The sequence below is a fragment of the Mobula birostris genome, chromosome 20 (assembly GCF_030028105.1).
Source record: "Mobula birostris isolate sMobBir1 chromosome 20, sMobBir1.hap1, whole genome shotgun sequence".
Taxonomy (NCBI): domain Eukaryota; kingdom Metazoa; phylum Chordata; class Chondrichthyes; order Myliobatiformes; family Myliobatidae; genus Mobula; species Mobula birostris.
Genome location: NC_092389.1, coordinates 52,166,591 through 52,190,255, shown reverse-complemented (window position 1 = coordinate 52,190,255; position 23,665 = coordinate 52,166,591). Strand labels below are relative to the sequence as shown.

The 23,665-nt window shown below is 49.8% G+C and overlaps 1 protein-coding gene across 1 annotated transcript in view; it reads left to right on the top strand.

Moving 5' to 3' along the window:
- LOC140184967 (dixin-like) overlaps positions 1-21,113 on the top strand; it is a 182,656-nt gene extending 161,543 nt beyond the window's left edge. Inside the window, exons 18-22 of the mRNA XM_072238207.1 lie at positions 420-581; positions 1,857-1,920; positions 4,027-4,135; positions 15,295-15,403; positions 20,278-21,113. Coding sequence (XP_072094308.1) covers positions 420-581; positions 1,857-1,920; positions 4,027-4,135; positions 15,295-15,403; positions 20,278-20,361 — 528 coding nt within the window. The 3' untranslated portion in view covers positions 20,362-21,113. The remainder of the gene's footprint in view (positions 1-419; positions 582-1,856; positions 1,921-4,026; positions 4,136-15,294; positions 15,404-20,277) is intronic.
- Positions 21,114-23,665: the final 2,552 nt, after the last annotated feature.

Sequence of the window (23,665 nt, the reverse complement as noted above, 5' to 3'; positions counted from 1 at the left end):
CTCCTCGACTTAATATTATCCATTATCCATTTCCACCATGGAAAAATGTCCCACTGGATCTGTGCCGTTTACTCACCTCTCTCAGGTCATCTCTCACCCTCCTTCGCTCCAGAGAGAAAAGCCCCAGCTCGCTCAACTTATCCGCATATGACATGCTCTTGAAGCCATCCTTGTAAATCTCCTCTGCAGGCTCTCTAAAGCTCCCACAGCTTCTCTGCTGCTACCCGTATCCTTCCTGGAATGAGGGGACGGGAACTGAGCACAGTACCACAAGTGAGGTCCAACCCCCAGGGTTTTATAGAGCTGCAGCACTACCTCGCAGCTCCGCAACTCGGTTCCTCCTGTGATTCTGAAAATAAGAAACTTTAATTCCGTTCGCCTGGGCAGATATTCAGTGTGCTTTTCTTTGTCCGGGTCAGACAGAGGACTTCCAGGTGGTGCGGGATTCCCTGCGGAGTCTGCGGAACAGCTTTGCCGGCAACGACCCTCAGCACCACACAATTGACACGCTGGAACAGGGAATCTCAAGTCTATTGGACCGAATGCATGTGGCCCAGGCACAGGGACGAGGCAGCAACAGGGTAAGGGGATGTTCATTGTCGGGGTCATATCAGCCTCCACGTCGATCCCAACACTCGGTAATCTCCCCTGGAATTTTTTAAACCAGTTTTTATCGACAGGAGCAACTGTCAGTGGCTGTCATTAAACCTGTTACAGGTTGAGGTCGGTGTCTGTTATTAAATCTGTTACAGGTCACTGTCAGTATCTGTCATTAAACCTGTTACAGGTCAGTGTCTGTCATTAAACCGTTACAGGTCAGTGTCAGTGTCTGTCATTAAACCTGTTACAAGTCAGTATCTGTCATTAAACCGTTACAGGTCAGTGTCAGTGTCTGTCATTAAACCTGTTACAGGTCAGTGTCAGTGTCTGTCATTAAACCTGGTACAGGTCAGTGTCAGTGTCTGTCATTAAACCTGTTACAGGTCAGTGTCAGTGTCTGTCATTAAACCTGTTACAGGTCAGTGTCAGTGTCTGTCATTAAACCTGTTACAGGTCAGTGTCAGTGTCTGTCATTAAACCTGTTACAGGTCAGTGTCAGTGTCTGTCATTAAACCTGTTACAGGTCAGTGTCAGTGTCTGTCATTAAACCTGGTACAGGTCAGTGTCAGTGTCTGTCATTAAACCTGTTACAGGTCAGTGTCAGTGTCTGTCATTAAACCTGTTACAGGTCAGTGTCAGTGTCTGTCATTAAACCTGTTACAGGTCAGTGTCAGTGTCTGTCATTAAACCTGTTACAGGTCAGTGTCAGTGTCTGTCATTAAACCTGTTACAGGTCAGTGTCAGTGTCTGTCATTAAACCTGGTACAGGTCAGTGTCAGTGTCTGTCATTAAACCTGTTACAGGTCAGTGTCAGTGTCTGTCATTAAACCTGTTACAGGTCAGTGTCAGTGTCTGTCATTAAACCTGTTACAGGTCAGTGTCAGTGTCTGTCATTAAACCTGTTACAGGTCAGTATCAGTGTCTGTCATTAAACCTGGTACAGGTCAGTGTCAGTGTCTGTCATTAAACCTGGTGCAGGTCGGTGTCACTGTCTGTCATTAAGCCATGCATCCACGAAAACAGAAGCGTGCCCCAAAGAAAGAGCGACAGTGGAAACGCAGAAACGTTCAAACCCCAGAGGTTACACACGGTGGTTGCCCATCGTGTCTGCCGAAAGCGGGATACCTGTGCGGGAGGGTTTGTAAAATGGAGACGCCGTTGCACTGGGGCAGTTCCACTCTTTCTCTCTCTCGACTTCGAACTGATTGCCTGAAAGGTCTCCTGTAAATGCAGTGTTGTCGTTGTTGTCTCTGCAGAGTCCTGTGAAAAATTCCGGACGAGGATCCGGCACAGAGAGGGAATCCTGGTCGCCGAGTTCCAGTAAGTCCTCGACAATTAAACTGCAGACGTTTCACTGACACAATGCGCGAGACACCAGAATTTATGAGCGTCGCACACAAGGTGTGGGAGGGTCCGAGCAGGTCAGGCAGCATCTGTGCAGGTCGACGCTTTGAGACGAGACCCGTCATCGAGACTGGAAAGGAAGTGGGGGGGAATGCTAAAATAAAAAAGGTTGGCCGAGGGGAGGGAGAGGGGAAGGAGGACAAACTGGAAGGCGATAGATGAAGCCAGGCGAAGAGGAAGGTGGGTGGATGAAGTGAGAAGCTGGGAGGTGATGGGTGGGAAAGGTAAAGGGCTGGAGAGGAAGGAATCTGATAGGAGAGGAGAGTGGACCGTGGGAGACAGGGAAGGAGGAGGGACACCAGGGGGAGGTGATGGGTGGGAAAGGTAAAGGCCTGGAGAGGGAGGAATCTGATCGGAGAGGAGAGTGGATCGTGGGAGAAAGGGAAGGAGGAGGGACACCAGGGGGAGGTGATGGGTGGGAAAGGTAAAGAGCTGGAGAGGAAGGAATCTGATGGGAGAGGAGAGTGCACTGTGGGAGAAAGGGAAGGAGGAGGGACACCAGGGGGAGGTGATGGGTGGGAAAGGTAAAGGGCTGGAGAGGAAGGAATCTGATGGGAGAGGAGAGTGGACCGTGGGAGAAAGGGAAGGAGGAGGGACACCAGGGGGAGGTGATGGGTGGGAAAGGTAAAGGGCTGGAGAGGAAGGAATCTGATCGGAGAGGAGAGTGGACCGTGGGAGAGAGGGAGGGGAAGGGACACCAGGGGGAGGTGATGGGTGGGAAAGGTAAAGGGCTGGAGAGGAAGGAATCTGATCGGAGAGGAGAGTGGACCGTGGGAGAAAGGAAAGGAGGAGGGACACCAGGGGGAGGTGATGGGTGGGAAAGGTAAAGGGCTGGAGAGGAAGGAATCTGATCGGAGAGGAGAGTGGACCGTGGGAGAAAGGGAAGGAGGAGGGACACCAGGGGGAGGTGATGGGTGGGAAAGGTAAAGAGCTGGAGAGGAAGGAATCTGATGGGAGAGGAGAGTGGACCGTGGGAGAGAGGGAAGGAGGAGGGACACCAGGGGGAGGTGATGGGTGGGAAAGGTAAAGCGCTGGAGAGGAAGGAATCTGATCGGAGAGGAGAGTGGACCGTGGGAGAGAGGGAAGGAGGAGGGACACCAGGGGGAGGTGATGGGTGGGAAAGGTAAAGGGCTGGAGAGGAAGGAATCTGATCGGAGAGGAGAGTGGACCGTGGGAGAGAGGGAGGGGAAGGGACACCAGGGGGAGGTGATGGGTGGGAAAGGTAAAGGGCTGGAGAGGAAGGAATCTGATCGGAGAGGAGAGTGGACCGTGGGAGAAAGGGAAGGAGGAGGGACACCAGGGGGAGGTGACGGGTGGGAAAAATAAAGGGCTGGAGAGGAAGGAATCTGATCGGAGAGGAGAGTGGACCGTGGGAGAGAGGGAAGGAGGAGGGACACCAGAGGGAGGTGATGGGTGGGAAAGGTAAAGGGCTGGAGAGGAAGGAATCTGATCGGAGAGGAGAGTGGACCGTGGGAGAAAGGGAAGGAGGAGGGACACCAGGGGGAGGTGATGGGTGGGAAAGGTAAAGGGCTGGAGAGGAAGGAATCTGATCGGAGAGGAGAGTGGACCGTGGGAGAAAGGGAAGGAGGAGGGACACCAGGGGGAGGTGATGGGTGGGAAAGGTAAAGGGCTGGAGAGGAAGGAATCTGATCGGAGAGGAGAGTGGACCGTGGGAGAAAGGGAAGGAGGAGGGACACCAGGGGGAGGTGAATGGACAAAGGAGGAAGGGATAGAAATTGTCAGAAGTGACATTTCACTGTCCATTTTTTATGCACGATCTGTGGTTAACTAAACCTTTGCTCGGCGAAACTAATACCTGATAGTTTAAACTGATTCTGTGGCGAGAAAAGATACTGATGAAATTTTGCACGCGTCTCTGCAGTTGCATAACGCAGCGTGGTTCTCACACTGAGGACTTCGTACTCTTTCCCACACACGGAGCAATTTGCCTGCCCTGTCGCCGTTATGTGTCGGGACGTCTTGCATTTTGCTTTTAAGGATCAAATTGCCTTTCCTCCTCAGCCTCTCTGCATTTTCTCCCCGCTCCCAGTCGGAGGAACACTGCCCTGACTAAGGTGCTGTACTTCATTGACCGCAGCCTCGTCCCCATCATGATCAGCATTGCGAAGAGGCAAGTATACGGTGAACAACCGACTGGAATGCGCACTGATGATCGTGTAGCCGTTGCCAGCGGTGGGGCGGTGGGGTGGGGGTGGGGGGCGTCAAGAGTTGGGAGTTCACTTCCGGCTTTTACGTTGTCCTGTGACTAGGCTGGGGTTCAATCGCGGGATTGCCAGGCGGCACAACTCCAAAGGCTGGAAGAGCCTTTTCCACTCCGTGTCTCGATAAGTTAATAAGTTTTAAAAGCCCAGTAAATATAAATATATAGCTCATGAGCTCCATTTAATGTCAGAGAAATGTGTACAATACACAACCTGAAATATGTAAGATAGCTTCTGGACACAGATTGATTGTTTGTCCATAAAGTGACTCTGGGCACAGGAGTGTCTGTACAGAAGGTGACTCTGACAGGAAGTGATAAAGTAGTGGTGGTTTGGGGGGTGTGGAGGAGGGGAGTTAGTGGGTGGAGGTGTTGATCAGACTCACTGCTTGGGGAAAGTTGCTGTTTTTGAGTCTGGTGGGTCCTGGTGTGGGTGCTACGTAGCCTCCTCCCCGATGGGAGTGGGACGGACAGTCTGTGATCAGGGTGGGTGGGATCCTTCACGGTCCTGGTGTGGACGCTACGTAGCCTCCTCCCTGATGGGAGTGGGGCAGACAGTCTGTGAGCAGGGTGGGTGGGATCCTTCACGGTCCTGGTGTGGACGCTTCGTAGCCTCCTCCCCGATGGGAGTGGGACAGACAGTCTGTGAGCAGGGTGGGTGGGACCCTTCACGGTCCTGGTGTGGGTGCTATGTAGCCTCCTCCCCGATGGGAGTGGGACAGACAGTCCGTGAGCAGGGTGGGTGGGATCATTCGCGGTCCTGGTGTAGATGCTACGTAGCCTCCTCCCCGGTGGGAGTGGGACAGACAGTCCGTGAGCAGGGTGGGTGGGATCCTTCATGGTGTTACTGGCCCCTTTTCCAGCATTTTTCTGTATATACTGTACCTGATGTGATTTCAATTAAATATCAAAAGTTGTCATCGGTAATAGAGGAGGGAGGAGGGGGCCTTTTATGTTCCTATGATTCATTCTTTGGGGTTTCTTGTTTCATGGATGTCCGTGAAGAGTGAGAATTTCAGGTACAGATGATCTGATATTAAAATGAACCTTAACCTAAATCGACTCTGGTGATGGGAAGGGTCTGAGAGTGAGTTGATGACCACACTGTCTTTATTACAGCAGGAGCTGGTTGACTTCAGTCCGTTCCTATTCCATAAGAGCAGAGATAGGAGCAGAATTGAGGCCATTCAGCCCTTCGAGTCTGTACCACCTTTCCACCATGGCTGATCCCACTCAACCCCATACACCTGCCTTCTCGCCGTACCCCTTTGATGCCCCGACCGATCAGGAAACGATCAACTTCCGCCTTAAATTCATGCACGGACTTGGTCTCCACCCCAGTCTGTGGCAGAGCGTTCCACAGATTCACTACTCTCCGGCTATATTAAAAAAAATCCTCCTTACCTCTGTTCTGAAATGGTCGCCCCTCAACTTTGAGGCTGTGCCCTCTAGTTCTAGATAACCCCCACCATAGGAAACATCCTCTCCACATCTACCCTGTCTAGTCCTTTCAACATTCGGTAGGTTTCAATGAGATCATCCCCCGCGCATTCTTCTAAATTCCAGTGAGCACAGGCCCAAAGCTGCCAAACGCTTCTCATATGTTAACTCCTTCAGTCCTGGAATCATCCTCATGAACCTCCTCTGGACTGTTTCCAATGACAACACATCCTTTCTGAGATACGGGGCCCAAAACTGTTGGCGATACTCCCAAGTGTGGCCTGACCAGTGTCTTATAAAGCCTCAGCATTATCTCCTTGTTTTTATATTCTATTCCCCCTCGAAGTGAGTGCCCATGTTGTGTTTGCCTGCTTTACCACAGACTCAACCTGTGAATGAACCTTTTGTGGACACGAGGAAATCTGCAGATGCTGGAAATTCAAGCAACACACACAAAAAAAAAGTGCTGGTGGAACGCAGCAGGCCAGGCAGCAGCTCTAGGAAGAGGTACAGTCGACGTTTCAGGTCGAGACCCTTCGTCAGGACTGACTGAAAGAAGAGATAGTAAGAGATTTGAAAGTGGGAGGGGGAGGGGGGAGATCCGAAATGATAGGAGAAGACAGGAGGGGGAGGGATGGAGCCAAGAGCTGGACAGGTGATTGGCATAAGGGATACAAGGCTGGAGAAGCCACACTCAGGTTGGAGGAACACCTTATATTCCGTCTGGGTAGCCTCCAATCTAATGGCTTGAACATTGACTTCTCTAACTTCCGCTAATACCCCACCTCCCCCTCGTACCCCATCCGTTATTTATTTATATACACACATTCTTTCTCTCTCTCTCTCCTTTTTCTCCCTCTGTCCCTCTGACTATACCCCTTGCCCATCCTCTGGGTTTCCCCCCCTCCCCCTTTTCCTTCTCCCTGGGCCTCCTGTCCCCTGATCCTCTCATATCCCCTTTGCCAATCACCTGTCCAGCTCTTGGCTCCATCCCTCCCCCTCTTGTTTTCTCCTATCATTTCGGATCTCCCCCTCTCCCTCCCACTTTCAAATCTCTTACTCGCTCTTCCTTCAGTTAGTCCTGATGAAGGGTCTCGGCCCGAAACGTCGACTGTACCTCTTCCTAGAGATGCTGCCTGGCCTGCTGCGTTCACCAGCAACTTTTTTTTTCTGTGTCTGTTGAATGAACCTTTTGCATTGGATAATTGGGATCTCTTCTGTGGAAGGTGCGGTGGCCTGTGCTAAAGGGACGGGTTACACCCGAGCCTGAGGGGGACCAACATCAGACGAGTTTGTTGCCATCTTATACACGCACGCACGCACACAGACACAGATACACTGAGATTCCTCGTTCACGTGATGCTCACAAGGTTAGACGGTGTTCACGTCGGACGGTAGCCATCAATAAGGCGTCACAGGAGCATAGCGGTTACTGAGGCGCCATTACAGCTGGGGGTTCGGCGCTCAATCCCAGTGCCATCTGTCCGTACATCCTCTCCGTGGGGAGCGTGGGTTATCTCCAGGTGCTCTGGTTTCCTCCCACAATCCAAAGATGTCCCAGTCAGGAATCAGGATTGGTTTTAATATCACCGGCATGTGTCATGAAATTTGTTAGCTTAGTGGCAGCAGTCAATGTAATATGTGATAATATAACCATATAACAATTACAGCACAGAAACAGGCCATCTCGGCCCTTCTAGTCCATGCCGAACTCTTACTCTCACCTAGTCCCACCAACCTGCACTCAGCCCATAACCCTCCATTCCTTTCCTGTCCATGTAGCTGTCCAACTTAACTTTAAACGACCACATCGAACCTGCCTCAACCACTTCTGCTGGAAGCTCGTTCCACACAGCTACCACTCTCTGAGTAAAGAAGTTCCCCCTCGTGTTACCCCTAAACTTTTGCCCTTTAACTCTCAACTCATGTCCTCTTGTTTGAATCTCCTCCACTCTCAATGGAAAAAGCCTATCCACGTCAACTCTATCAAGTCCCCCCGTCAACCTTCTACTCTCCAAAGAATAAAGACCCAACTTGTTCAACCTTTCTCTGTAACTTAGGTGATGAAACCCAGGTAACATTTTAGTAAACCTCTTCTGTACTCTCTCTATTTTGTCGACATCTTTCCTATAATTCTTTCATCTTTCCTACATAGGGGGAAAAAACTGAATTACATTAAGTATGTATGTAGATGAAATAGGTAAATTAAAAATATTGCAAAAATATATTTTTTTAAATGAGTTAGTGTTCACGGGTTCAATGTCTTCGGAGGGCAGAGGGGCAGAAGCTGTTCCTGAATCGTTGAGTGTGTGTCTTCAGGCTCCTGTACCTTCTCCCTGATGGTCACAATGAGAAGAGGGCATGTCCTGGGTGATGGTGAGACAGTGAGGTAGTGTTCATGGATTCAATGTCCATTCAGAAATCTGATGGCGGAGGGGAAGAAGCTGTTCCTGAATCGTTGAGTGTGTGTCTTCAGGCTCCTGTACCTCCTCCCTGAGGGTAACAGTGAGAAGAGGACATGTCCTGGGTGATGGGGGTCAGTAATGATGGATGTATCTCCATTACCCCCTCCCTGATGGTCACAATGAGAAGAGGACATGTCCTGGGTGATGGGGGTCAGTAATGATGGATGTATCTCCTGTACCTCCTCCCTGATGGTCACAATGAGAAGAGGGCATGTCCTGGGTGATGGTGAGACAGTGAGGTAGTGTTCATGGATTCAATGTCCATTCAGAAATCTGATGGCGGAGGGGAAGAAGCTGTTCCTGAATCATTGAGTGTGTGTCTTCAGGCTCCTGTACCTCCTCCCTGAGGGTAACAGTGAGAAGAGGACATGTCCTGGGTGATGGGGGTCAGTAATGATGGATGTATCTCCATTACCCCCTCCCTGATGGTCACAATGAGAAGAGGACATGTCCTGGGTGATGGGGGTCAGTAATGATGGATGTATCTCCTGTACCTCCTCCCTGATGGTCACAATGAGAAGAGGACATGTCCTGGGTGATGGGGGTCAGTAATGATGGATGTATCTCCTGTACCTCCTCCCTGAGGGTAGCAATGAGAAGAGGGCACATCCTGGGTGATGGGGGTCAGTAATGATGGATGTATCTCCATTACCTCCTCCCTGATGGTCACAATGAGAAGAGGGCATGTCCTGGGTGATGGGGGTCAATAATGATGGATGTATCTCCTGTACCTCCTCCCTGATGGTCACAATGAGAAGAGGGCATGTCCTGGGTGATGGGGGTCAGTAATGATGGATGTATCTCCTGTACCTCCTCCCTGATGGTCACAATGAGAAGAGGGCATGTCCTGGGTGATGGGGGTCAGTAATGATGGATGTATCTCCTGTACCTCCTCCCTGATAGTCACAATGAGAAGAAGACATGTCCTGGGTGGTGGGGGTCAGTAATGATGGATGTATCTCCGTTACCCCCTCCCTGATGGTCACAATGAGAAGAGGACATGTCCTGGGTGATGGGGGTCAGTAATGATGGATGTATCTCCTGTATCCCTCCCTGATGGTCACAGTGAGAAGAGGACATGTCCTGGGTGATGGGGGTCAGTAATGATGGATGTATCTCCATTACCCCCTCCCTGATGGTCACAATGAGAAGAGGACATGTCCTGGGTGATGGGGGTCAGTAATGGTGGATGTATCTCCTGTACCTCCTCCCTGATGGTCACAATGAGAAGAGGGCATGTCCTGGGTGATGGGGTTCCTGAATGATGGGCGCTACCTCTCCGAGGCACCTACGGAGACTAGTACCCATGATGGAGTCAACTAACTTTACAACTTTCTGCAGCTCTGATCCTGTGCAGTAGCCTCCCCTCCCCCTGCCCCACCCACCTCCGTTGCAGATGGCGATGAGGTTAATTGGTCATTGTAAATTGCCCTGCGATTAGGTTAAATCGGTGAGTAGCCGGGTAACTCAGTGGGTCCGTGCGGACCTGTTCAAAATCATTTTTCATTTTTAAAATCTTTTTATTGATATATAATCTTCTGCAGCTATAAAATACAGAAGTTCAACAAATTAGTATATATATAATTAATAAAGCTGAAGGAAAAAAAACTTATATGTGCTAATGAAAAAAATATTTTTTTAATATAAGAAAAAGAAGGAAAAAGGAGAACCCCAACTAACTGAAGAAAAAGCCCACCAACTACAAAACAAAAAAAAGGGGAAAAGGAAACCGTTAGGAACCAACTCCCGGAGCAATACGTGTTACAATCATTTATATATTTAAATAAAGAAGTGGGCACGTGGCCAAGTGGTTAAGGCGTTTGTCTAGTGATCTGAAGGTCGTGAGTCGAGCCCCAGCTGAGGGAACATGTTGTGTCCTTGAGCAAGGCACTTAACCACACATTGCTCTGCGACGACACCGGTGCCAAGCTGTATGGGTCCTAGTGCCCTTCCCTTGGACAACATCGGTGACGTGGAGAGGGGAGACTTGCAGCATGGGCAACTGCCAGCCTTCCATACAACCTTGCCCAGGCCTGCGCCCTGGAGAGTGAAGACTTTCCAGGCGCAGATCCATGGTCTCACAAGACTAACGGATACCTTTATTTTTATAAGGAAGAAAAAGGAAACAACAACTGCTAAATCACATTTATTTAACATAAAATTGGAAAGAAAACACATAGACTAATTCAAATTAGATGATAATATTTGGCAAAAGAGCCCCACCTTCTCTCAAAATCGAATCGGGGATCAAAAGTTCTGCTTCTAATTTTTTTCCCAAACTAAAACATAACGTTACTTGGGAAAACCGTTGAATTAGCGTAGAACAAAGTCAGTAAATGAATGGCAAGCCTTTCGAAGAGGAAAGTGTGCTCAGCAGACCACTGCCAGGAATATTTGGAAACTGAGGCCAGCGGGAACTCCCCTTTGGCTTGCTGGGTAGCAGTTTGCGATGAAACATCCGTAAGGTGGTTTTCCAGGTCGCAGGGAGAAGGTACAAAACGCCTTGCAGGCAGTGGCAGGAGCTGTTCCTGCATTCCTGGCCGAGATGCAACACAGAGCGTCATAGGAGGTCATTCCTGCCTGTGGCCATCAAACCTTACAACTCCTCCCTTGGGTCAGCGAGCGTTACCTACTTCTCTGGGATTAGCGTTCTGGAATAAGGGGGTCCATTCTGGGAGAGCGAGACACCTCGCTGCTAAACCTGAGGCAGCTTCTGGACGTGAGACCCAATTAAACTATTAATGAAATGCTGAACCGGTGTGCGTGAACTCACTGAACTGGTGATCCAACTCCACTCACTTTCCAGGGCGCCAAACTTCAAACTTCTTATTGAAGTCGGTCTACGTCACCATGTCCAGCTCTGAGATGTCATTTTCCTGCGGGCACACTCAGCAAATCTATAGAATAGTAACTGTAAACAGGATCGGTGAAAGATCTACCAGAGTGCAGAAGACAGCAGACTGTGCAAATCGCAAATACAAATAGATAGCGATAAATAATGAGAACTTGGGGATAATGAGATAAAGAGTCCTTTAGAGTGAGATTACTGGCTGAGGGACACATCTCAATTGGATGGGCAAGTTGAGTGTAGTCATCCCCTTTTGTTCAACAGCCTGATGGTTGAGGGGGAGTAACTGTTCCTGAACCTGGTGGTGTGGGTCCTGAGGCTCCTGTACCTCCTTCCTGATGGTTGAGAGATAATAACTGTTCCTGAACCTGATAGTGTGGGTCCTGAGGCTCCTGTACCTCCTTCCTGATGGTTGAGGGCTAATAACTGTCCCTGAACCTGGTGGTGTGGGTCCTGAGGCTCCTGTACCTCCTTCCTGATGGTTGAGGGGGTAATAACTGTTCTTGAACCTGGTGGTGTGGGTCCTGGGGCTCGTGTACCGCCTTCCTGATGGTTGAGGGATAATAACTGTTCCTGAACCTGGTGGTGTGGGTCCTGAGGCTCCTGTACCTCCTTCCTGATGGTTGAGGGGTAATAACTGTCCCTGAACCTGGTGGTGTGGGCCCTGAGGCTCCTGTACCTCCTTCCTGATGGTTGAGAGGTAATTACTGTTCCTGAACCTGGTGGTGTGGGTCCTGAGGCTCCTGTACCTCCTTCCTGATGGTTGAGGGGTAATAACTGTTCCTGAACCTGGTGGTGTGAGTCCTGAGGCTCCTGTACCTCCTTCCTGATGGTTGAGGGGTAATAACTGTTCCTGAACCTGGTGGTGTGGGTCCTGAGGCTCCTGTACCTCCTTCCTGATGCTTGAGGGGTAATAAATGTTCCTGAACCTGGTGGTGTGGGTCCCGAGGCTCCTGTATCTCCTTCCTGATGGTTGAGGGGTAATAACTGTTCCTGAACCTGGTGGTGTGGGACCTGAGGCTCCTGTACCTCCTTCCTGATGGTTGAAGGGTAATAACTGTTCCTGAACCTGGTGGTGTGGGTCCTGAGGCTCCTGTACCTCCTTCCTGATGGCAGCAGCGAGGAGAGAGCACGGTCTGGGTGGTGAGGATCTCTGATATCTCTGACGATGGACGTTGCTTTCCTGTGACAGCGTTTCACGTAGATGCAATCATTGGTCGGGAGGAGTTTACCCGTGATGGACTGGGCTGAATTCACTTCCTTTTGTTGGGTTTTCCATTCAAGATTGTTGGTGTTCCCATACCAGGCTGTGATGCAGCCGGTCACTGCATGGCTATAGAAGTTTGTCAAAGTTTTAGGTGTCACGCCAAATCTTCGTAGACCCCTAAGGAAGTGCTTTCTTCTCAGTGTTATTTCTTTATCTATTTTTTAAATCATTTATACATTTTGTCCTTGTTTGCACATCCGTTGTTTGTCTGTCTTTAGCACAATCGTATTTCTGTAAATGCCTGCAAGAAAATGAATCTCAGGATTAGGAAGTAGTGACACATGCGTTCTTGAATTTACATTGAACCTTGAATGAAGCTGATCCCTTCTGCCTACACAATGCACATTCTCGGCACCTTCGTGGGCTGATCTTCGAGCCTTCTCAGCGCCTCTCTGTGTACCGTAAAACCTGTCCCCAAAATCAGCGGTCCCCAACCACCGGACCACAAAGCATGTGCTACCGGGCCGTGAGGAAACGATATGAGTCAGCTGCACCTTTCCTCATTCCCCGTCACGCACTGGTGAACTTGAACATAGGGTTGCCAACTGTCCCGTATTAGCCGGGACATCCCGTATATTGGGCTAAATTGGTTTGTCCCACACGGGACCGCCCTTGTCCCATATTTCCCCCGCTGAGGTAGAGCGTTCCTATGAAACCTTTCGTGCCGAAATGGCGTAAGTGCAAAGAAGCAATTACCACTAATTTATATGGGAAAAAATTTCAAGCGTTCCCAGACCCAAAAAATAACCTAACAAATCATACCAAATAACACATAAAACCGAAAATAAATAACACTAACACATAGTAAAAGCAGGAATGATATGATAAATACACAGCCTATATAAAGTAGAAATAATGTATGTACAGTATAGTCGGGAAGATGAAGGCAAAACCGATTTGTGGGAGAAAATCGGCACGTCACATGCACACAGCACGCGTGCGCACACAGGTGCCCGTCCAAGGCTTCATGGTCATGGTAGTCTTTCCCAGGGTAAAGTGTCCCGGGATTTGACTGCTACTTCTGTCCCTTACTTGGGAGTGGGAAAGTTGGCAACCTAACTGTAAAAGACACATTGAGGTGAGCTTCACCCTACTTGAACACCCCCCCACCCCGCAAGAATATTGTCAATATTAAACCGGTCCACGGTGCATAAAAGGTTGGGGACCCCTGGTCTAAATCACCTCAACTTCACTCACCCCACCACTGAACTGTTCCCACAGCCAACAGACTCACCATCAAGCACTCTTCACCTCACGTTCCTGCTTGCTTATCAACTAATTAATTAATTTCTCTTTTGGGTTTGCACAGATTGTTGTCTCTTGGAGGCTGGTCGTTTGTCCGTCCCATTGGGTGTGGTCTTTCACTGATTTTATTGTGTTTCTTTGTATTTACTGAGTATGCCCACAAGAAAATGAATCTCGGGGTTGTGCGTGTATGTATATTGTTACGTACCCCGTAACTGGGTTGCCAAACCAGCAGAAATGGACCACTTAGTTGGAGTCTGGTTTAACAGAAACTAATAAAGTTTTATTAAAGAAATAAGTAACACAGTACTCTAATCGTAAGGATATAAATGCAGCAGGTTAGCAATGATAAAACACACATGTACACGGAACTAGGGTAATAGGAATCAACCAAACTCTGTCGCAGTCGAGGGGTAAAATGATCAGTCTCAAGTGATGCAGAGTTCAGTTCAGCTTAGTACAGTTCGCAGTAATCGCTGTTGTGCCATTGGGGAGAGATAAGAGATAAGCAAATCTGATTCAGCAGACCTTTGATGTTCTTCGCAGTTGACTTTCGGGCGGACCCTCTTTTATGTCTTCTGTGGTCACCGACTGTGACCCCATCGTTCCGGATACGACCGTTCTTCCGCGGTGAACCCAGTACCCAGGCAAGGGCGGACACACACACCAGGTTCCTGCCGATCGTACCCTTTCACCCTGTGCATCTATGGTCGGTTCCCGCAACCAGACCTCCAAACTCCCACCAACTTGTGGGGGCACACCGCTCTTCCAGGGTCTCGTTATCTCATGATCTTGTGGTGTGTCGTGCCTTAGCGAACCTGTTGTTTTAATCCCCCTGCTGGAGTATCGCCTGTCCATCAAACTTCAAACAGTTCAGGTTCAAAGCAACCGGTCTGTCAATATTCTGAAATGTGTTTCTTTCTCGTTAATCCCTCTCTTCTCTCTTATTAGCATTTTGAATGTTCCTCCATTGTCTCCCTTATCTCTTTTCACTATCATCAATCTTCTGATAACTTGGTTTGTCATCACAATATATATTTTTTCTTTACTTTGAACATTGAGCTTTTAATTTACCCCCTTCACCTTAAAAGCATGCCCACTCGAGTGAGACAGAAAGGTCACCCACTCCAGACCGTCACTCGACGTTCGGCCGCTGGAGCAGGGACCGAGTACCGTGCGCGCTGTGATATTTATTGAGTAACAAATCCAGAGGGGCGACAGAGTCGGCGTCTAAAGTTCAGGCGGAGATCAAAAAAAAATCCAGAGAAGTCCAGAAATCAGAATCGGGGGGAAACAGGCAGGGTCGAAGAAACCAGAACAATCGAGATAAGCGGGCGAAATCAGGGTCGGCAAGCAGGCAGGGTTGATACGTGGAAGGACAGAGATGAGGTACGAATGATGGAAAGGCTCAGGAAAATTCACTGACACAATCTGGCAACAACCAGGTGAAAACACAGGACTAAAGTACACGGAGCAGTAGACAGAGAGGCAGATGATAGGTGGAGCACAGTGAGACACAGGTAATAATGAGAAGCAGGTGAGAGACGGAGTACTCAGTAATACAGGGGCCGGAGTAGAGCAGGAGCACATGGCAATACAAAACCACAGACTGACAGTGAGGGGGAACACACAAACAGACAAACTTCAACTGGAGTTACTGACACTCGAGATAGAACTCGACACTACCTTCCCTCCATGTTCTCTCGGCGGGGGGGGGGGGGGGGCATTTTCTTATTTAAATTGACCTATTATACAATCCAGTTTCAAACTGTTCATCTCTAATTTGTCGACCTAACTCTTCCAGCCTTGGTGAGGTGACTCTTAAAGACTTCAAAGCAGCAGTCGATCGGGAAGGCAATTTCAGATACCACTTTAAGGCCCTAGACCCGGAATTCGGCACCGTCAAAGAGGAGGTAAGCCCAAATCACTGGCATCCTGTTAAAATATTCTTCGTTTGTATGGGTAGCCTCCGACCCAATGGCATGAACTTAGATTTCTCCTTCCAGTAATTATTCCCCTCTCACCTTCCCTCTGGAGTCCCTCCGCCTTCCCTTTCTCCCATGGTACACTGTCCTCTCCTATCCTCCTTCCCTTTCTCCCCACGGTCCACTCTCCTCTCCGATCAGATTCCTTCCTCTTCAGCCCTCTACCTTTCCCACCCATCACCTCCCCCTGGTGTCCCTCCTCCTTCCCTTTCTCCCACGGTCCACTCTCCTCTCCGATCAGATTCCTTCCTCTCCAGCCCTTTACCTTTCCCACCCGTCACCTCCCCCTGGTGTCCCTCCTCCTTCCCTTTCTCCCACGGTCCACTCTCCTCTCCGATCAGATTCCTTCCTCTCCAGTCCTTTACCTTTCCCACCCATCACCTCCCCCTGGTGTCCCTCCTCCTTCCCTTTCTCCCACGGTCCACCCTCCTCTCCGATCAGATTCCTTCCTCTCCAGCCCTTTATCTTTCCCACCCATCACCTCCCCATGGTGTCCCTCCTCCTTCCCTTTCTCCCACGGTCCACTCTCCTCTCCGATCAGATTCCTTCCTCTCCAGCCCTTTACCTTTCCCACCCATCACCTCCCCCTGGTGTCCCTCCTCCTTCCCTTTCTCCCACAGTCCACTCTCCTCTCCGATCAGATTCCTTCCTCTCCAGCCCTTTACCTTTCCCACCCATCACCTCCCCCTGGTGTCCCTCCTCCTTCCCTTTCTCCCACGGTCCACTCTCCTCTCCGATCAGATTCCTTCCTCTCCAGCCCTTTACCTTTCCCACCCATCACCTCCCCCTGGTCCTCCTTACCCCTACCTCCCTATTCTGGCATCTCCCCCCCCCCCCCGCCCTTTCCTTTCCAGTCCTGATGAAGGGTCTCAGTCCGAAACATCGACTGTTTACTGTTTTCCATAGTTGCTGCCTGACCTGCTGAGTTCCTCCAGCATTTTGTGTGTGTGTGAGAGTGTGTGTATGTGTGTGTGTGTATGTGTGTGTGTGTTTGTGTGTCTGTCTGTGTGTGTGTGTGTGTGTGTGTGTGTGTGTGTGTGTGTCTGTCTCTGGATTTCCAGCGTCTGCAGAATCTCTTGAGCTTATATACTTCATTTTTAATTGCCTGTACCACTTAATTGGCTGAAGAAATGTTCTGTCGGTATTCTGTGATAAGGCACATGCTTTTTTTGAGATAAAACTCTGTCCCAAGTCTAAGGAATTCTTTATTCTTAACAGTACAGGGCACAGAAAGGTCTTGGGGACCACGTCTGTAGATGGTCCAGAGTTGCCATGCAAGTCGATAGGGTCGTGAGGAAGGCCATCATGACTCAGGGGATTGAGATTAAGAGCCGCGTGGTAACGTTGCAGCTCTATAAAGCCCTGGTTAGACCACGCATTGAATACCGTGCTCAGTTCTGGTCGCCTCTTTTTGGGAAGGATGTGGAAGCTTTGGAGAGGGTGCTTAGGAGTTCTAACAGGGCACTGTCTGGAATGGAGGGCAGGTCTGATGAGTGTGACCCTCAGGTCCTGTTGGCTGTGTAAGTCCAGGGAAGACAATCTCCGGCCCCGCCTGACGGGCGAGATTGAGGTGCGAGCCCACCCCGAAACCCCCCTGTTTGTGTGGACGCTGTGTGATGTGTTACCCCATTACAAATTAGTACCATGAAATATCAGACTAGCTTTATAATCCTTAATCTGACGACAGGGTTAGTCAAGAGAAAAAAAAGGGCCCGTTTTAATGAAACAGCCGAATGCGCACAAGTTGGAGCTCGCGGTTTCCCCTTTGCCGGTCCTCCATCGCATTCCCCCCGGGCTTCATCGTCTCCCAAGTCCCTCCCACGATCTCTCCTCTCCTGCGTCTTCTCTCTCCGTCTCCCGCCCAACAGATCGAAAACGCACTCCCCTTCATTGGACGGCTCACATTCCAAAGCCCCCGTTATCCCCAACCGTAACCCAAACACTGCCTGTACGAAAGACCATTGCGTGGGCAGCGAAACCTTTCCCAGGGCGTTGCGTGAGGACAGTTTGATCAAGCCAGGGCTTTTCTCTTCGGAGCGAAGGAGGGTGAGAGGTGACCTGATAGAGATGTAGATCGAGTGGACAGCCAGTACCTCTCCCCTCAGGTGGAAATGGAGAATACGGGAGGGCCTGATATTGAGGTGATTGGAGGAAAGTGTTGTGGGGGGTGGTTTGTCAGGGCTAGGTTTTCACACAGAGAGTGGTGGGTGGGAGTAACATCATTCTCACGATGGGGGTAGAGGCAGACACACTGAGAGATTCTCAGACGGGCGTGGATGAAAGGAAAACGGAGAGCTGCGAAGGTTGGAGGGCTAGCACAGTGTGATGGGCTGAAAGGCCTGCACTGCTCCCTGTTCTGTCAGTCCACTGGAGACGAGCGCTGCCAAAGCTCGCCGTTCCGGCCCAACTCCGCTGCCCTGCTGGGCACTTCGAAGGCCAGCTGTGGTGAGACACCTACAGCGTATGCTCCTGAGTACAGAGCGCATGGCGGGAATTGAATTCCTGGTTTTTTTTGGATGGGATATTCACTCTCAGAACCAGGTTTAATGACACTGGCGTCCTTCAGAAGTTAATTCTCCTGAGGCAGCAGATAGAAATCAGAACCGATAAAGTAACCAATTTTTTAAAAATGGTGTCCAAAAGAGAGGGAAAAAAAAAAAGTGAGCTGGTGCCCGTGGGTGCTTTGTCCATACAGAAATCTCATGGGGGAGGGGAAGAAGCTGTTCCTGTGACGTTGTGTGTGTGAGAAACTGTTCCTGTGAGGTTGTGTGTATGAGAAACTGTTCCTGTGATGTGCGTGTGTGAAACTGTTCCTGTTTCATTGTGTGCATGAGAGACTGTTCCTGTGATGTGTGTGTGTGTGAAACTGTTCCAGTGACATTGTGTGTGTGAAACTGTTCCTGTGACGTTGTGTCTGTGAGAAACTGTTCCTGTGATGTGCGTGTGTGAAACTGTTCCTGTTTCATTGTGTGCATGAGAGACTGTTCCTGTGATGTGTGTGTGTGTGAAACTGTTCCAGTGACATTGTGTGTGTGAAACTGTTCCTGTGACGTTGTGTCTGTGAGAAACTGTTCCTGTGATGTGCGTGTGTGAAACTGTTCCTGTTTCATTGTGTGCATGAGAGACTGTTCCTGTGATGTGTGTGTGTGTGAAAACTGTTCCAGTGACATTGTGTGTGTGAAACTGTTCCTGTGACGTTGTGTCTGTGAGAAACTGTTCCTGTGATGTGCGTGTGTGAAACTGTTCCTGTTTCATTGTGTGCATGCGAGACTGTTCCTGTGACATTGTGTGTGTGAAACTGTTCCTGTGACGTTATGTGTGTGTGAAACTCTTCCTGTGAGGTTGTGTGTGTGAAACTGTTCCTGTGATGTGTGTGTGTGTGAAACTGTTCCTGTGACGTTGTGTGTGTGAAACTCTTCCTGTGAGATTGTGTGTGTGAAACTGTTCATGTGATGTGTGTATGTGTGAAACTGTTCCTGTGACATTGTGTGTGTGAGAAACTCTTCCTGTGAGGTTGTGTGTGTGAAACTCTTCCTGTGAGATTGTGTGTGTGAAACTGTTCCTGTGAGATTGTGTGTGTGAAACTGTTCCTGTGATGTGTGTGTGTGTGAAACTGTTCCTGTGACATTGTGTGTGTGAGAAACTCTTCCTGTGAGGTTGTGTGTGTGAAACTGTTCCTGTGACATTGTGTGTGTGAAACTGTTCCTGTGATGTGTGTGTGTGTGAGAAACTGTTCCTGTGACATTGTGTGTGTGAGAAACTCTTCCTGTGAGGTTGTGTGTGTGAGAAACTGTTCCTGTGATGTGTGTGTGAAACTCTTCCTGTGAGATTGTGTGTGTGAAACTGTTCCTGTGAGATTGTGTGTGTGAAACTGTTCCTGTGACATTGTATGTGTGAAACTGTTCCTGTGACGTTATGTGTGTGTGAAACTCTTCCTGTGAGATTGTGTGTGTGAAACTGTTCCTGTGAGATTGTGTGTGTGAAACTGTTCCTGTGACATTGTATGTGTGAAACTGTTCCTGTGACGTTATGTGTGTGTGAAACTCTTCCTGTGAGATTGTGTGTGTGAAACTGTTCCTGTGAGATTGTGTGTGTGAAACTGTTCCTGTGACATTGTATGTGTGAAACTGTTCCTGTGACGTTATGTGTGTGTGAAACTCTTCCTGTGAGATTGTGTGTGTGAAACTGTTCCTGTGAGATTGTGTGTGTGAAACTGTTCCTGTGACATTGTATGTGTGAAACTGTTCCTGTGACGTTATGTGTGTGTGAAACTCTTCCTGTGACGTTATGTGTGTGAGAAACTCTTCCTGTGAGATTGTGTGTGTGAAACTGTTCCTGTGACATTGTGTGTGTGAAACTGTTCCTGTGATGTTATGTGTGTGAAACTGTTCCTGTGATGTGTGTGTGAAACTGTTCCTGTGAGATTGTGTGTGTGTGAAACTGTTCCTGTGATGTGTGTGTGAAACTCTTCCTGTGACATTGTATGTGTGAAACTGTTCCTGTGAGATTGTGTGTGTGAAACTGTTCCTGTGACATTGTATGTGTGAAACTGTTCCTGTGACGTTATGTGTGTGAAACTGTTCCTGTGACATTGTATGTGTGAAACTCTTCCTGTGACGTTATGTGTGTGAGAAACTCTTCCTGTGAGGTTGTGTGTGTGACTCCCGCAACTTAAAATGAAGAATAAGTGAAGGAATACACGTCCTTAATGTTGTGTATTCGGGACATTAAAACTAACACCAAAAACCCAGAGCGGAAAATGTTAATGAGTTTATGATTTTAAATTCTTCTCCCCCCGTCAGCTTTTCCACGACGACGACATTGTTCCCGGTTGGGAGGATAAAATAGTTGCCTGGATTGAAGAGGACAACGGTGACAGTAGGTAGACGAATTCCCTCCTCCGATGTGGGAGTCTGCTTCTCTACAGCACTGCCGTCCGGAGGAGAATAAGCAGGAGCCAAAGGACACCACTCGTCTTCTCGTCCGCCGGTGCGATCGGGCCGAGACGTGGTGCCGTGCCAACTGCCAAACTGGCACTGGAGGGAAGAGGCTGGTGTGGGGGATTTCCACAGCGGATGCCTGACGTTCGGAGCCTGGCCTGCTGTAAACTGTTGTGGCTTCTATTCGTCACTGTGCCCACGTACAATCATAGCGCCTCCTCGAAAGCAGCGAGTGCAGTGCGGCTGACAGCGTAATTGTGCAAAGCAGCCTCCGACGAGTATTGTTCCTGTTTCACCTCCGGAGCTTGGGGCTTCTGCAAACTTTTTTCAGTTTCACGTTGTTGAAAATCCAGGCAATGTGACCGACTTGTAAATCTCCCTCCAGCTTGCAGAAGCAATGGCTGGTATTCTGCCTGAGAACCTGACAGCGTCAATGTCAATATCTCTAATTTCTGGTATTTTATCCACCCACCACCTGTCTCTCTTTTCCTGTTCCCCATTCTGGCTCCCCTCCCACCCCTTCACTTCTCACCTGCCCATCACCTCCCCCTGGTGTCCCTCTTCCTTCCCTTTCTCCCACGGTCCACTCTCCTCTCCGATCAGATTCCTTCCTCTCCAGCCCTTTACCTTTCCCACCCATCACCTCCCCCGGTGTCCCTCCTCCTTCCCTTTCTCCCCCAGTCCACTCTCCTCTCCGATCAGATTCCTTCCTCTCCAGCCCTTTACCTTTCCCACCCATCACCTCCCCCGGTGTCCCTCCTCCTTACCTTTCTCCCACGCTCCACTCTCCTCTCCGATCAGATTCCTTCCTCTCCAGCCCTTTACCTTTCCCACCCATCACCTCCCCCGGTGTCCCTCCTCCTTCCCTTTCTCCCCCAGTCCACTCTCCTCTCCGATCAGATTCCTTCCTCTCCAGCCCTTTACCTTTCCCACCCATCACCTCCCCCGGTGTCCCTCCTCCTTACCTTTCTCCCACGCTCCACTCTCCTCTCCGATCAGATTCCTTCCTCTCCAGCCCTTTACCTTTCCCACCCATCACCTCCCCCGGTGTCCCTCCTCCTTCCCTCTCTCCCACGGTCCACTCTCCTCTCCCATCAGATTCCTTCCTCTCCAGCCCTTTACCTTTCCCACCCATCACCTCCCCCTGGTGTCCCTCCTCCTTCCCTTTCTCCCACAGTCCACTCTCCTCTCCCATCAGATTCCTTCCTCTCCAGCCCTTTACCTTTCCCACTCATCACCTCCCCCTGGTGTCTCTCCTCCTTCCCTTTCTCCCACGCTCCACTCTCCTCTCCGATCAGATTCCTTCCTCTCCAGCCCTTTACCTTTCCCACCCATCACCTCCCCCTGGTGTCCCTCCTCCTTCCCTTTCTCCCACGGTCCACTCTCCTCTCCGATCAGATTCCTTCCTCTCCAGCCCTTTACCTTTCCCACCCATCACCTCCCCCTGGTGTCCCTCCTCCTTCCCTTTCTCCCACAGTCCACTCTCCTCTCCTGTCAGATTCCTTCCTCTCCAGCCATTTACCTTTCCCACCCATCACCTCCCCCTGGTGTCCCTCCTCCTTCCCTTTCTCCCACAGTCCACTCTCCTCTCCTGTCAGATTCCTTCTTCACCCATCACCTCCCAGCTTCTCACTTCATTCCCTCTGCCCCCACCCACCTACCTTCCCCCTCACCGGGTCTCACCCATCACCTGCCACAACTTCTCCTGCTGCCCCCTCCCCCCAGCTTCTAATTTGGGCAACTTCCCCCCCCCTTCCAGTCCTGATGAAGGTTTCTCGGATCAAATCATCGGCTGTTTATTCCTCTCCATAGATGCTGCCTGACCTGCTGAGTTTGTGTGTGTGTGTGTGTGTGTTGCTGTGGATTTCCAGCATCTGCCGAACCTTTGTTCTCCTGGTGGTTCTCAGCCGAAGGGATGTAGTCTGAGCTCCAGGATCTGAGGGAGTTCTGCCCGTCAGTCTGGTGTGACGAGCAGCTTCTGGTGGGGGACGGTGGGCTTCAAGTGAACAGCCACTGCTTTACGCGCACCCCGTGGCCTCGTCGAGTGTGCTGGCTGACGAACGTGGCCGGAAGGTGGCCCTCAGCCGGAGGTAATCATCGGGGAGGTGCGTGTGGGTGGATGGCGCAGAGCAGGCGATCGCCGTGGTCCTCGTGCACCACCTGCTGTCTGGTGGTGTAGCTGCCGGCCTCCTCATTGAAACGACACAGAGCCAGCGCCTGCCAGACCTGCGCAGAGTTAAATTGTACAGTCGACAGCGTAAGTTCAGACCCGCGAGGTACCCCTTGAAAGGGAAGCACGTTCGCCAACACCAAATAAAACACAAATATAGACTCTGTTTATTCCCCTCCATAGGCACTGCCTGACCTGCTGAGTTCCTCCAGCATTTTTTGTGTGTGTGTGTGTGTGTGTGTGTGTGTGTGTGTGTGTGTGTGTGTGTGTGTGTGTGTTGCTCTGGATTTCCAGTGTCTGCAGAATCTCCCCGTGTTGAAATAAAACAAATATTTATTTTGCGCGTTAGATTGTCAGGGTCTCGTGCAGGGTGACGGCTTCTGTTTGGTAGGCAGACCCAGCGGAGACTTCACCTCTGAAATGGCTGGACAGAAAGGCACGGGAGATGACCTCTGAGCCCCTTTCCCCCGTCAGTTCAGCGGAGTAGACATTTGGTCCAGGTTCTCTGATCTTCCTCACTGCACGCACAAAAAAAACCCTTTATAAAGTGCTGAAGCATTAAAAGGAAGTTGCAAGAAATTACTGTAAGAGCTACAGAAAGTTTTGGTTTTTAATAACAAGTTTGAGTTTATTGTCATTTCAACCGTACATATGTATACCACCGAATGAAACAATGTTCCCCCGGGCCAAGGTACACAACACAGTACATATAACTCACACACACAACACATAAAGTATACCGTCAAACGAAACAACGTTCCCCCGGACCAAGGTACACAACACAGTACATATAACTCACACACACAACACATAAAGTATACTGTCAAACGAAACAACGTTCCCCCGGACCAAGGTGCGCAACACAGTACATATAACTCACACACACAACACATAAAGTATACCGTCAAACGAAACAACGTTCCCCCGGACCAAGGTGCACAACACAGTACATATAACTCACACACACAACACATAAAGTATACCGTCAAACGAGACAACGTTCCCCCGGACCAAGGTGCACAACACAGTACATATAACTCACACATACAACACATAAAGTATACCGTCAAACGAAACAAC